At 42.5% G+C, this 15,510-nt stretch overlaps 2 protein-coding genes across 3 annotated transcripts in view; one reads left to right on the forward strand and one right to left on the reverse strand.

Annotated features, from left to right (window-relative positions):
- PLPP1 (phospholipid phosphatase 1) overlaps nucleotides 1-11,893 on the reverse strand; it is a 60,636-nt gene extending 48,743 nt beyond the window's left edge. Inside the window, exon 1 of one of the 2 annotated variants that reach the window (XM_071731383.1) lies at nucleotides 11,538-11,893. In XM_071731383.1, the coding sequence (XP_071587484.1) occupies nucleotides 11,538-11,595 (58 nt within the window). In that variant the 5' untranslated portion in view covers nucleotides 11,596-11,893. The remainder of the gene's footprint in view (nucleotides 1-11,537) is intronic. The other variant, XM_071731382.1, reaches the window with a different exon arrangement.
- A 3,326-nt stretch (nucleotides 11,894-15,219) lies between these two features.
- DDX4 (DEAD-box helicase 4) overlaps nucleotides 15,220-15,510 on the forward strand; it is a 96,061-nt gene continuing 95,770 nt past the window's right edge. The window contains exon 1 of the mRNA XM_071731586.1: nucleotides 15,220-15,228. The gene's annotated coding sequence lies outside the window, so the exon portion shown is untranslated. The remainder of the gene's footprint in view (nucleotides 15,229-15,510) is intronic.

Raw genomic sequence — 15,510 nt, forward strand, 5'->3', positions numbered from 1 at the left:
TATATCCAGCAGTTATCCAACTTTTTCTGGTACCTATAAATTTAAAAATACATTCATACATTAGTTTCTTGCTACACTGATGAGAAAAGAATGTACATTTTTGTTAAATCAGACTGATTTGACTACATTATGCACTACTTAGAAAGTAGTTCAAATTTGTATAATCTAGAGTTGGAATTCACAAACAGATTTTTACTTTCACCCATCAGATTCTGGAAAGGAGGGAAGTTGGTTTCACATCTTACACTAACTGCCCATTTCTATTTTTTACATTACTTTTATAATTCCTATTACAATCTACATGATGTACTGCTGTCCAGCAGTAGACAGAGACACACACACATCTTTCTTGCTTTTCAAAAAAAAAAAAAAAAAAAAAAAAAAAAAAAAAAAAAAAAAAAAAGCAAAAAAAAGCCCATTCCCACCCAACACAGGCTTCTAAGGAGCATCTGTTATCTGACCAAGTGTATGGCTGTTAGAGCTGGTGAAAAGGACAGAATAGGAACACTTAGCCAAGGGTGAGGAAGAAGCAAGAACAAAGACTGACTAGCCATGGCCTCCAAGCAGCTTAAAGACCTTGTGAAAATTGTTTGCCAGTCAGTTATGCCTGCTTCTCCACAGTTTTGAGTAATATTTTTAGAAAACATACTTCAGTTACCCCAGTTGGCCTCCTTATCTGAGAAAGTGACCATATCTTCACTTGAGGCTCTGTGCCATCCTAAAAGTTTATGCTGGATTGGTGTTTCAAGTTCTCCAAGACACAAAAAAGACTCCCACCTGGCCTTCAATCAGGAAGTTCTCCTCATCTAAACAAATTAATATATAGAGATGAAGGAAGGCAGTTACCTTAAAGGACACTATGGCAGGTAAGAATATCCATTTGATTATTAACTAAAGTTTTTACTTCATGCTGTGAAGGTGAGAAAATGTACTAGATAAACATGAGAAGAAACTAAGAAATTTTGTTTCCCTACACCAATCCTGTAAAATAGGATCAACATACTCTGCATTTGTTTTGGCTTTTGTACAGGTATTTACAGTTTACAGCTATGTTGGGGGGTGTCAGAAGTTCTGGCTGTAGCTGAAAACCCACAACAGATAACAGCCTCAAAACAGATCAGCTGTTCAGCTAAAGGCTGATCATATTTTAAAAAGCTACTCTCATAGCTTGCATCCTTATTAGAGGTAAAATGAAGTTAAATAACACGACAGATAAATGCCATCATTCTGAGCTGAACCAGCAAGTCTGCAATAACAGCTGAAGGCAAGGGAGAATTTCACTTCTCCAACTTTTACACATGTATTTTTGCTTTTATTTTTGTCCAGAACAACTATATTTGCTTTGCTGCTTTCTTTGCAGTGTACACTCTGGGGTACGGCAAGTATGCAACAAATTTTAAGAAACTGAGACAGGTCAACCTCATGCTGCTGGGCAGAGTTTGGGAGCATCTGTGAAAGACTCTTCTCTGAAGAAAAGCAGATGTGCTTAAAGTTTTTTTCCTGTAAACTGTCAAGAGAATGAATCAATAAAACTCTTAGGAGGTTCTGAGAAGAAAGAAAACTAGTAAGAGGAAGCAGATTAAGAAAATAAAGCTTTTGAACACCTAGAGATGAAGGATGTACATGAGAAAAATCAGCCACATGTCACCTCCTAGCCACCTTTACAGTACTTCACTCATCTACCCCAAGGAATGCCAAATATTTCTAATACGAGCACACTTGATTGTTCTAATAATGCCAAAAGCTGTGCCAGGCTTCAGCAGACAGAAGTACTTAAAAGTGTGAACCAACAAGCTAGTCCCCTTGTTCTGCTTGCACCTATATGCTACTTACATTTTTACTTGGCTAACAGATAGCAACCTGGGCCTGTTAACAAGTTTCACTAAAGGTCTCCCTCACCATGCCTTACACTTTTTGTGGAGCCAAGGCAAGGGGGTGGGAGCAGGAAGCAAAGGAAACCTTCCCAGTTAGACATGCCTCAACACAGAAGAGTGTTGGTTATAGTTCAGACATATACCATCAGTGCACTGCATCATATTCTAGTTTCTCCACATTTGGTAGTTTACTACTACATGGGAGCACTGCTTCAGTTATCTAAATTACAAACTGATTTCATCAAGTCACAACACCTGTTGAAAAGTAATCACACAGATGAGCATGTTCTCCCTTATATCTCCATTTCAGTAAAAATTTTGACTTTTAGAAGCATTAAGTACCTAACAAGTCTAAAACTCATCCATCTGTCTCCCCTGTGAGCATTTAAAGAAGTACCACCAAAAAATAAAAAATACAGCGACAAGAACGTAACAGATCATAACCTGGTCTATTACTTAAACAGAGAGGAGCATGCAGCTGGAGTGAGGCAATTTCAGGTCACAAACAAAGGCTAAGCCTGGGCTTTGCTCTGCTCAAAGTGTGTTGAAATTAGACCAGCAGCTGGACAACCACCTGGAATGCATTCACAGATCAACCTGTGGGGCAGAGGTAATTGATTGCCCCAATTACTGACAGACCTGACATGACCTGAAATTTTAAGAACCTCAGACTAAGGGCTAAGTGACTCTAGAGGTGGGGGGAAAGATGGAAAGGGAGAGGTTAGCAGCTCCCCATGTTGCAAAGCTGCTCATGGGGTAGAGAAGAAAACAGCCAGCTTCAGCCCGAGCAACCAAGAGTGACTTCTCCCACTATAACCTTTTCTGCTTAGGGGAAATTAAATATTTAATCACTGCTTGCACCATGTCCTTAGTTTTATATTGACTTGCTGAAGGCTTTGAGAGCTTGTTTAGAGAGTTTAAAATCCCACAGACAAAAAAAACACCTACATGCTCCCAAATATCAAGATCTTCCACAAACAATCTATCAAAAGTACCAGGCCTAGACAGGGAAAACAACACACCACTGACACTGAACTATCAAGGTTCAGCTGCCAGAGAGGGACTTTTTTTTATAACTATTTTTCCAGTTTAAAATGTTCTGGGAGAATGCACAGCAAGAGGATTTCAGAGTATTTTGTATATAGCTACAAACCCTAACAAGAAATACGAATCAATCTCTAGAAATATCATATTCAATTAGTTGTAAGGAATGTAAATACTCTTTTTTCCAGTGAGTCTTACAAACATAAAATTTTATTTATAATCTTAACAATGTCAGGCCTTACAACGGCAGTGCTACAAAGAGACTCCAAAGTTCTCTAAGATTGTCCTACCTTTTCATCCACCAGAATGTTGTTTTATACTGTATGCACTGCAGCATGCCACCGTGTTTTCTTTAAAATGAGTATTTTCATTATCAGAACTACATTTTTTCATTGTACACCGAAGATTGTAGTGTCTAACCACACAATTTGAGAACTTAAGCTATCACACTAGATTTAAATAGAATTTTAGAAGGAAAAGTAAAAATACACTACATGTTTTAAAGCTATTATGTTCCAACTCAGAAGACTTCCCAAGAAGTTGTAAAAAATATTTATACACCATTGCTTTTGATTGTAATGAACATCACCACAGCACTTGAAATCTTTCAAGTATTCATGTAATAGAGCAGGTGTTGCCTTCCAGTTTCAGGAGAAATTATCTGCATTACAGTTGTGAACTTGGTGTCTGTCTCTTAACAATTCATTTATAGTGTTAATGACTGGAGTCCTAAGATTCAGGAAGAGATGGGAAGAATGACAAGAGACTGGGTCTGCTCACAGGCACTTGGACCTTACTTCCATCCCCATGGATGTCCATTACCATTAGATTCACACACTATACTGGCTTAGAGTATTTTAACTGAATACCAGTACTGCAGTATAGGTTCATGCAACAAAACAAAAAAGTGAAGCTTTCATTTCCCTGAGTCAGCAAATAGCTACAGAACTCACTCAAGAAACACTAAGGAAATCAGACACTGACTTAGAAAATTATTTTTGGAATTTAATGGGAAACAGTTCCTGACTGAAGCTATTTGCAGGGCTTGATCTCACTGCCTCCACTGTGTATCTCAGCATTAAAAGGATAGAAAAGCATCTCTTTACTCCTTATGGGCCATTCAGCTTGCTGCACATTCCCCAATTATAATTAGAAGTTTACTCTCTCAGGTTCCTCCACCACTAGCAGCCCCTCCAGCTTAAAGTAAGCATAGACCATTGCCCTTCAGATACCTTAAAATAAGGTATGCTATAGCTATGCTGCAATATGTTACTTTATCATCCTAGCACTCCAGCTTCAGATAATACTGCATCTTCGGTTAAGTTTCAGCAACTCATTAAAAGGACTCAGAACAAGCTTACAGTAATCTGCAGATCTGCAAAAAAAGATCATAAAGTTAAAGGGACAAAAATCCTTAATTTGAGAGAAAAATTCCACCTTACTCTCTTTAAGAGAGACAGAAGCTACCGAAGATGCTAAAAATTGATACACAATTTCTTCTACATTTAACACAAAAACTAAGCACAGCTCCTCTTGGGTACAGCTTCCTCCTTTCTTAGGCAAGGACCATGTAACAAATACTTATGACCCTTCTGCTATACCTGGGATGGCTAACTGCTAACATCCAGAAGCCTGCTTAGGGTATCTGGCAACACCCCCTCCCTCCTGAGATCGTTTTCTCTGAAAGATACATGATTAGTCAAAGGAGAGGAGGCATCAAGATCTAGTCTAAGTTCAGCAAGATCCACTGCTTCAGTAGCAGAATCACATAAGGCTTTATTGATATGGCTCCTGCATACCTTTGTTTCCATTTAGCAGAATTAGGGCTTATAGCCACCCTAAGATGGATGCCTTGGCCTGACAGAGTTGCCTTTTTCAATTTAAAATAATATTAAAAAAAAAAAACAAAGAACTTTTAAAAATAAAACTGAAGTACCTTAATACACCTCTTATGTGAGCCCTCTTCTTTGTTTCAGCTTTTTGGAGATGAATCAGCAAAGTCTATAATAGAGCAAGACCACCTGATTAATGCTCCTTCTACTAGTTGCTTCAAATCCTGTAATTCAATGTGGTAACAGAAAGGGCACCAGACAGTTTCAACATTCTTTTTTCAAGTTTTATTCTGCTAACAAACTATTTTTAGTGTCTATATGAACAAGCAGTCTTGATTTTAAAAGCTGGTTCTGACTATGATAGAGGGACTTAGGTATTACAGAATCTGGCAAAAGTAGTTTGAAAGACAAAACACAAGTTTATCAACAGTCAGATTTTAGTTCTGTGCCTCTGAGATCAGTCTCATAACTTGGAAAGGAAAACTCCTCCCAGAAAGTGGGTCAACTCATCAGCAGTTGACTGTTAAAGAAAAGATGAGATGATTAACACAAGCAGCACAGGTCTGTTCCAGTTTTTAAACTGCTCCTTTCCACTAGCTGGAAAGTTGCTTGTGGGTATCGTCACAAGCCTGAGTGTTCTTTTGGTACTGGTAAATGATAAGCATTTCCTGATGTAGTGGCAATATATTGCTTCAACTGGCATCTAAAAAAAGAAAGTATCTTAACTAAATCCTGCTTCTTAGGGTTAGCTTTAAATGCTTTTAGATTTTGTCATAAAACTGGGCTAAAACTAGTCACTTGCTAATCATCCAGTATCTGAATTCTTAGTGTCTTAATTTTTCAGTTGTCTTCAGTCACTTTATAGGAGATTAAGCCTCAAGAAGGAAGAGGTCCCCTAGCACCACCCTTTTGAGCAGATACAGCAATGATCAAGCCCATACCAGTGAATCTGATTTTTTTTTTAAAGCCATACTGTTGTGGGTGGTATATCTTGCCAAAACAGTTCTACTGTAACTTTGATGGGATTCTTTAAAATTCATTTCTTCTTTCTTTTTCCTCCCCATCATCCAAGGTTTGTTTTAATTCTCCTGTAATAATTCTGAAAACAACCTCTTGTGGATAAATCCAAGTAATTTGGAAGGCTACAAATTTTGAGCTATTTCTCATCATCAGGTACTTAGCAGAGTTAGGTTACCTCTTTGTTCTACCTGCCTCCTTGGTTCCAGCAAAGTCAAAGACAGAGGACTACCACAGCTTTATCCTGTCATCAGCATTTTGTTAGCACAGTAGCATACAACCTGTAGTCAGCTCTTCAGTTGCCCTCCCACCAGGGCTGTGACTGTGCAGGCTTCAAACCAAGCTGCTCTTAGACAGTAATGAATCACTTCAGCAGAGACTCAAAAATCACACAAGAAGCTATAAAAGCGAGGCAGGACCTCTTCACTCTGAGAGATGATATTCCATCTTTTATCTGCAAGTACTTCATTTTCTACAGAAACCATGCCAGAAGTCCCTTCCCTCAAGCAAAGATCAACACCTTCACATAAGCATTCTGCAAGAGCCCTTCTGTCTGTTTAAAGTTAAGAAGTCACCAGGGCTGAAGCAGCTGGTAAGAACCTCACTTCCGACAAGCACCTTTCTCTATCATGCCAAGAGGAAAGAGTATAGTGCTGAGCTCAAGATTTGACTCTTGGGAAGGCACTGGAAGGGTAACCAGATTTTACCCACTGCCGTAAAAAGTAAGAGCAGAAACTTCTCTTTTTGAGGCACTTTAACAGCAATACCTAGCAGAGGAAAAACCTAATTGCTGACTTTGAATAACGTTAATTAACTACCCAAGTTCTAACCTGAAATTTTTTTGTAGGCTTCCTAGGAAGACAGGAGAGTCTCTGGTAAATAGTCTTTCTTTATGTGGGGAAAAATAAAAAGTGACTGTTGACAAGAACAGTTAACGAAGCACAACGTCACAACCAGAGAATGTGGTCTCCTGTGTAGGAGCACAGTAGGAGGGGCAGATTTTCCTTGGTTTAGTTGATAATAATGTTTCCAATTAACAGAGAGTCAAGCTAATGAGTATCCTCTTGTGGTACCTGGTGGACAGCATAATTTGAAGACCAGCTGCTGTTTCACATGAACCTCTTAACAACTTAACAATGTATTCCTGCACTAGAAAAAAAGATTTAGCATCCATATGACATGGAAAATAAGGATGGTGACACATATATCAGTGAGTCACAAGTAATAGGGGAGGAAGTTTTATTTGAACTAGGTCAATCAGGTAGTATTAACCCACATAGAAGGCCTTTCTTGACTTATCAGCAATAACTTAATCTTCAAGGAGACCTGGAAGGCAGAAGTAAACACTGCCAAAAGGGAAGAACAGCACATATAGCAAAAAACATTGCACAGGGTGTGCAGAGTGGCCCAGCCATCTCACTTGCCCAGTTCACATACTGTAAAATCAAACTTACCAGTCCTACACACATCAATCTGCTGTTTAACATATCACCCTGCATCACACAACATTCCAGAGTCTTTAAATAGTAAGCTTTAAAAAGTAAGGTGAGCATTTATGATTTCTGGGTTTAGTTAACATGTACTTGTTCAGAAGACAAACTTCTTCCTGTACTCAGAAGCAGTTTCATGACAATAAAGGTAAGGCTGTCAATCTCCACCATCATCAGCTACCTACCAACACCCTTTGTTTTTCTATGTATACTGCTTGGGTGCCTTAACACCCAAGGAGCAGATGGGCAGTAGGGAAGCTTTCAGTTGCCTTTTTTTTTTTCCAGCAGAATAAGACATGGATATGAGAGAAAAGAAATACCTTCATAATCACTAAACACAGGTAGATTCTACAGTTTTAAAATTAGTTGATTTTTTACTATTTCCATCATGCAAAAGAGTGGATCAGAAAGAAAGAGAAGGCAAAATTCTTTATAAGACACCAATTTTTCTAATTGTAGGTTGCAATTCTTTAGTCATGCAAGGGATTAAAGAAACACAGTTCTATTGTACTGCATCCCTGCACTCAGGCATGAACTGCAACAAGCACATATCAGATGCAAATTGTCCTGGAGTCAAGCATCACAGAAATTTTTTTCCTTGTTGTTCCTGTCACCCCTGCAGAGCTTACTTACTAACTTGGCCTCAGTGAGAATTTGATCTACAAGTGTATGTACTTAGAAGTTCTCCCAGTGATTACAAGAATATTGCCATGGGTTTCCCCACTTTGTTCTTTAAGTGTTGTTTCCCTGCATTAGTGAAGAAGGAATCTCACTTGCAGTCAAACTATAGACCTGTAAGAGTGGCAGAGTGTGTATAATACCTAATGAAGGCATCAGTCAGAAGCTAAATAATTAAGCTACTCTATAAAGCTGCTAGGTATTCACATGTCAAATTGAAAGTGTAATAAACCCTAAGAATCAAGTATCAGTGAAAAATATTTTTACTATTGTCTAGAAATGTTACTCCATTCATGCATCAATGCCATGCTATATAAAATGTCTCCCTATCAGAAAAAAATAAGGAGGGAAAAATAACAAAAGAATGCAGGAGAAGGAAACTGCAGTCCAGGTCATTCATGCTTTCCAGTGACCACTGTCTATTGGACCTCCCCGAGTAAAGGAGCTGTTGCCTGCAGCACTGCAGAGCTGCATGCAGACATGCAGAGGCACACACCCAGCACTGCAGATGAGCAGCACTCAAGAGAATGCAGATACAGCCTTTCATGCTACTTAAGGACAGATACTGCAAAAATCTGCAGCTTTATTCGAATTACAGAATATAAAACCAGTTTAATGCTCAAACACCAGTACCATTTACAAAGAAAGAATTATCATCCCAATAAGAGAGAAAAAAAAGTTTGTATTTATTTTCTTAGGGCACTAAAGACTGGTTTCCCTGAATTCTCTCTCCTTCCCTGGGTAGAAAGGTAAATGAGGGAAGGAGTGTCCTTAACACCAATTAAAAGTAACCTTAGACTTCAGTGTCAGGCAACCAAACTATTGTAATAGCGTAATAGTACATAAAGGGGGATATGTTGCTCTCTCCTGTGCTCATTTTTGATATCTTAGTCTCTCAGCTCTTCTCCATCTGGAGCACTTGTCAGGACTTGAAATAAAATCACTTAAATCAACAAAAATCACAATAAAGCTCTTTTTCTCTTCCTTCCCTTTTGGAAAACCTGAGTAAGGAGAGCCGAACTTGCACAAAGAATGGTTTAACTAAAACAGAAATGAGTAACTCACAAACATACCCAGTCAGAGTCATCCACTTCCAGTGCAGTAATCTTATGATTAAGTCAGGTCACCATAACTTGACACAGTATCTTTAGGATCTTCAGTCCAACATTGCTGAGACAATTACAATTAGCTTTTCTTCCCCATCTCTGCTTACTGTGGTGAACATGCAGGCATGAGGGGGAGAAGAAAAAAAGGCAAGCTCTGGATCACTGACAGCAAGTTACCTTGGAGATCATTAATATGCTACTGGCAGCCCATTTTGTGGTAGAACAGGCAATTACACCAAGACTGTGGGACTTAGTCCAGTCCTCAACTGAAGCTGGTTTATACACTTGTGAACTTCCAGTACAACACAATAAAAGTTTTGTCTTTGAGACTTCATGGATGAGGCAGTGGGAGATACAAGGTATCATGTTATCAATACTCGCAAGTCACTTGATCTGGGCAGTTACTTCTGTCATTTGAGCAGTGCACATGGTAGGAGAGGGCATGGAAAAAGTGAGAGCTAGAATAGAATTCCACAATCAACAGGAACTATCCTTACAGTAAAAAAATTAAAACATATTTCCCCATTGGACACACAGGCTTAAGATCTATGTTCTTCTAAGTGCAAGTCTCAAAAATATACAGGAGACAGGGAGAAAAGGAAGAAAATGTGGTCCTGTATCCAGTATCTTTTCCATTCCCACATCTAATATTTTTGTCTCTGCCAGAATTTCACTGAAGCCTGTAGCTCACTGTGTTTAAGTTTGCAGGTGTCAAGACACTTCATGTTACACAGTGACTGCATTTTTTTCCTTCTAGTAGAGAGTAAACAAGACCAAGGAAAAATAAGTCTGTTACCACTCCAGCACACTGAGGTATCATCACAGGTGATCCAAATGCTACAAGGGGGTAGGTGAAGACGTATAAGCTGATATTACACTGCAGGGCAAGGTTAAGAATCTACCCCTCAGTTAGTAACGTAGGGCAGAATAAAGGGAAAAAACTTATTCCTTAACATGGATAAGCCCCAACTCATATACCCCCTGTAGTCCTAATTTTAATATATTTTGTTTTCCTTGATTACTCAGGATATGCACATACACTTAAAACCAAATGAAGTATATGCATTATGCTAACTTTAGCCTGATTATAAAAAAATTGTAATGACAACTATCAAGCCAGACAGCGCTGCTTTACTGGTCACTAAGTCAACCTGGAAATTTAAGCCTAACTACAGCACAGCGTGGTAAAAGATTCCTCCTCCTGGACTACATGCATCCAGTATCATTCTCTCCGAAAGCTCTCATGTTCAGAGCAATGCATCATTCACCATAATTTTGTTCTTTAATGCCATTTAGCTACAGGTACCGTTGCTATTCAAAGCATCTACCAGGATAAAATGTTGCCGATGCTGTTCCTACTGATGTTTAAGACACCTTCAGACAAGAAGGACTTCTTAAGACAGACCCGTTTGATCACAACCCACAGAACACGATGAGAAAGCGCTTAGATTTATTACTGAAGCGCTGCTTTCATTTGATTAAGAAGATAACATCAAAAATTAACACGTCTTCAGATAACAAAGACGCTTCTCCGGCTCTCTACACTTAAGAGTCACAGCTCCTCGCAGGCCGATAGCTAACATCACTCTTTACACCGTGTTTTCACATAAAAGGAGAAAGTGAAGGCAAACTGACAGGCCGTGACGTAGTTTCAGCAGAGCTGGAGACTGAGTGAACAGAGAGGAAGACGAGGAAGGTGCTCTCGCTGGGACCAGCTGCGCCAAGCAGTCTCAGCGCTGCGGCAGCGCTGGGGCTCCTCCACATCGTCCCTCACCGCGGCCTCACCCCTGCCCCCACACGCCTCTCCCCTGAGGGCCCCGCGGACTGGCACCGGGGCGCAGACATCGTTCGCCTCAGCTCTCCTGCACGGCGGCGGCGGAGGGCGCCTTCGGTAACGCGAACCCTGAGCCCGGCCGCACACCGCTACCGTCCCGGCTCGCCTCGCCTGACCCTGGGACCCAGCGGGCTTCCCGCGGCCAGGCCCCTCTCCGACCACCGAGGGTGACAAACACACCCCGGGCTGCAGGCACCTGACTTCCCGGCACAGGCTTCTGCCACAACTGATGTACAGCCAAGAGAAAGTCAGGAAAGGAAGAGTGAGGACACCACAGAGTAGAGGCAGTTCCAGATGTCAGTGGATAAAAGGCAGGCAGCTCCCTCACCCCAAGACTCTCCTCAGCCCGCGGCCCCGGCGGGCGGCAGTGACCAGATTCCTCCGGGAGAGGGGTGGGAGAGCGCGGAGCCGTGGCGAAGGCAAGGCGAAAGGGAAGGGGGTAGGTAGGGGAAGAGGGAGGGAAGGCTGTGCAGGGACGGCAAGCAGCGGCGGAAAGGGCAGACAGGCACAGCCGAGGCGCAGGCTGCAAGAAGACCCGCTCCTGGGTGGTGCCTGGCGGGGAGGGGTAGGCCAGCATGCGATTAGCCAGTGCCGTGAGGAGAGGGAGAGCAGCACCCCGGGGGACGGCTTTCCCCACCCTCTCCGCAGCCCCGCCGCCTTACCCAAAACCACGCAGATCACGTCCAGTGCCACGAAGGGCAGCCGCGTCCTGTCAAACATGCTGGCAGCGCCGGGCGCCCGGTCTCAGGCGCGGCGGCGGCGCCTCCTCCAGCGGCGCGGTGACAGCCTCGGCCCGAGGGGCGGGAGAGGAGCTCCGGCGGCAGGGAGGGGCTCTGCCGCGGGCAGGCGCTGCGATGCGCTGCTCTGCGAGACGATGGCGCCCGCTCCCAGAAAGCGCAGCACCACGGCCCACACCACGCTACTGACACCACGGCGCCGCCCGACGAGACTTTAAGGCGGGAGGATGGGAAGCTGAGGACGAAGGGCGGGCTGGCGGCGGCTCCTCCGCCCACCCGGCGGCCGCGCTTCCACTGCCGGCGGGGGCCGGCCAATGGAGCAGCGCCCCGCCCCTGCAGGCCCACCCCGTCTCCACCCCGTCTCCACCCCGTCTCCACCCCGTCTCCACCCCGTCTCCACCCCGTCTCCACCCCGTCTCCACCCCGTCTCCACCCCGTCTCCTCCCGGGTCAGGGCAGTCTTTGGCCTCACGGGGCAGGGAGCGCCTGCCGCCTCAAGGTCTTCCCTCTGCCAGAGCAGGCGGCAGCCCCTTTGCTGCGCCCGTGACGCTGCTCAGAGACCACAACGCGGAGTGGGGGAGTGCCCGGGCGGCCGCCGTGCTGTGCCTCCATCTGCCTACGCGGCCCTGTCCTGGGGCGGTACAGGCAGGGGCAACGGAGCTTGGCCTGTCCGGGACCCCGCGCGGTTGCCGGGGTGACGAACGCCCGAGGAGGGGGGCGGGCCGGAGGCGGCCTCCCGGGGCCTGCAGCTGCCGCGGCCTGAATGCGACAGGGCATGGGGGGCCGCTGTTGCAAACTCGGGGGCGGGTTTTTTGAGGCTTGGGTGGCTCTTCTGGGTTTTGTTATTTTGGTTGGGTGGGTGAGTGGGAGTTTTTGTGTTGCTTTGTTGGTTGGTTTTGTTTTGTTTTTTTTAAAAAAAAGTTGTTTCCACCTCTGCCAGAGTGTTGGATAATGCAAAAGAGCTGGAGAGTCAGGTTGCAGCTCAACCTAGAAGTCCTTTTACTTGTTAAAAGGAGTTTATTTGGAAAGAAAACAGTGACCAACATGAATGTTCACTGCATAATTACATTTTTATTTTAACATCGCTTACCACAAAAGAGACATCTTTATTCATCACTGTTAAGTGCTGTTGGGCATAAACTCATCCTCAAGCCACGGGGCACGTCTTGTGTTTTGTTCTAGGTAATTGACAGTGAGATGGGTGGTGCTTTCCACACTCAAAGCAGCAGTCATAAACATTTGTGCAATTTCTCATGTATTTCACCTTCTAATTCTGTAAACAGCTTCACTTTGTAGCCTGTCTTGAAGGCTGAATAGCAGGTTTGGCAAATCAGCACGGGAAACAAGTTACTGAAGTGGAAATGCTTCTCTAATATGCTGTACCTTTAATGCTGCCTAAAATGGTACATGGAGTGCCACAGAATATGTAAGGAAATCTATGTACAGTCTACACAGGAGTTCCCATTTTCATCACAATGCCTAAAGCAGCATCCCAGCTACAAATCATAATGGGCTATACTAGAGATTTAAACTACCTTCCGTTTCTGTAAGTGCAGTGTAACTTAGAGAGCACATTTCCCTGTGCCAGTACACTAAGATGGTCTCTGGAGATTGAACCTCCAGCATTGTCTTAAAATATAGAAAATAATGGAACAGATTGGAACGCAGCCTGGTACTGATGGAAACTGAATTTACCTTCCTTGCAACTGCTGCTGAAAGAAAATTGTGCAATCCTCTCTGCTCCTCAAAAAGTGAGGGATAGTTCATAAAGTCTTAAATCACAAGTAGATAACATTTCCAAAGATGCAAGACGAAAAAAACAAAAACAAAAAATTAAATCATTCCATGCACAATAGTAGTGTCTTTCTTCAACCCAAAACCACCACATTAATCTTAGTTTGCAATAGGTAGCAAATAGCTCTCCAGAGCCACACCCCTATGCAGTAGATTAGAGACCAGAGATTGTGCTAATTTAAATTGATCTCTTCCCAGAAGAATGTGAGCAAGATAGTGATAATACACCTGAATAGTGATAAAACACCTGAAAATTGGGCTGCACAGCATTCACCAAGACAAATTAGCACACTTCATTGTCTTGCAGTTCCTGTATCTCTGTTTCAGCCTTCAGTTGTAGCTTGCCTGGGGGAAGAGGCATTTATGTAATCTTCTGCCTGAATTCAGGAAAGAAAACAGTCACCCGATTCCTTTCCAAACTGTCTTGCACAAGGGATGTGAGCCTCGCAATTGCAACCCCGTTCCCACCAGTATGTCTTGGAAACGCCCAGCAGAGCACAGTAGGGAGGGATTAGCTTAGCACTGCCGTGTTCTAGGCTCTCAGAAGGCTTTTTTGGGCCTTCATATGCAGACAGGTATTAACCATGGAAACATACCAACCCACACACACTCAGCATTAGTTGAAAGTTTGGATTTTGTTTTGGTTTTTAAGTATACCAAACAAATATCAGAGCTACTGAATTTCATTTTCTTCTGGAGCTGTGAGACTTTTCTAGTACCTTCAGACAATGGCATTTTTGCTTTTCTAGGCTTTGCTTGGTATCTGTCCCTCACAGCAAGAGGCTTAATTCCACCATTACAAGTCCATCATTTTTAACCACCATAGTGACCCAGTGATGTCAATACAGATCCGTTCATATGCTTAGTAGGGTCTATGCTAAAGAATGTATTTGAACCAAGACCTGAGTAAAGTAACACTGATCACACAGAAATCAGAGTGAATGAAATGAAGACAACAGACTAAGGCTGTAGTCTAAGGCTGTGTCTTTCCCTTCACTAAATTTACATTTTAAAATAGTCTAGTGTTGCTATCTAAAATTTAGACTCTCCTAAATATCTTCCCCTCTCACTTGTTAGTTTTGTTGTTTGATTTTTGGTTGATTCGTTGGGGTTTTTTCGTTATCATGTTTTGGTTTGGGGTTTTTTTTGTGGGTTTGTTTTTTGTTTTGTTTTATGTTGTTTTGTTTGGGTTTTGGTTTCGCTTTTGTTTGCTTGCTTTGGGTTTTTTGTTTTTGTTCTTTTGTTTGTTTTCTGTTATGGTTATTTGTTCTTTCTTTTTATAAAATGTATCTTTTTGTTTGTTTATTGGAGGAAACAAGCAGAGAACACCAAGACCAAGTTAAAGATCTTTTAATGTCTTGTCTTCTGGTTCACGCAGAAAGCAGTGATCTTCAGTTTTGCCCATCCTCTGTAAAAGTTGTCTGTACTAGGATTAGGCTCTCAGGAAGTTTACCATCAGTCTGTAGTGGTATTTGTATGATAATTAATTAGTACTGACCCAACAGGAAACTCAGCTGCAATTAACATTCATATAGATGAGCAGCTTTAGTAAATGGTGGGGCTTTCCCGGGCTTGTTTCCCTGTAACTTGATCTGGCATGGGACCTCTGAATGAGGTGCTACCAGTCAGGAAAGAGATGAGAGGGTCAGGGTGGGTAGTTCTGGGAAGCAATCGTCTGGGTGCTCAGTGGAGAGAGAGATCATCACTGCAGACCCTGTTAGGAAAGAGCTATCTGCCAAATATCACTGTGACATTCCTGACTCCTGTCTGTCCCGCATTAAAATGGACCAGTAGAAGAGAAAGCTCAAGGGTAGGCAGAAAGGATTTTTAGAACTCGCATTCAACAGCTTCAATGCAACACAAACAGAAGAGGAATAGGATTTTTCAACAAGGAAAGGAAATGATGTGAGAGGAAAGGGCTTTATATAGCACAGATTTTATGATGTCATAAAAGGTGTAGAGAAGGTTAAATGTGTAACAAAGATTCACTACTTTGTATACTATAAGAACTGGAGAGAACCTATATAAGGTGTCAGTCAAGAGAACTCCTTCTTTTACATGAGAATATTGTGGAATTTATTTCCTCTGGATACTCTGTGTGGTAC

Source organism: Heliangelus exortis, chromosome Z (assembly GCF_036169615.1).
Source record: "Heliangelus exortis chromosome Z, bHelExo1.hap1, whole genome shotgun sequence".
Classification (NCBI taxonomy): Eukaryota; Metazoa; Chordata; class Aves; order Apodiformes; family Trochilidae; genus Heliangelus; species Heliangelus exortis.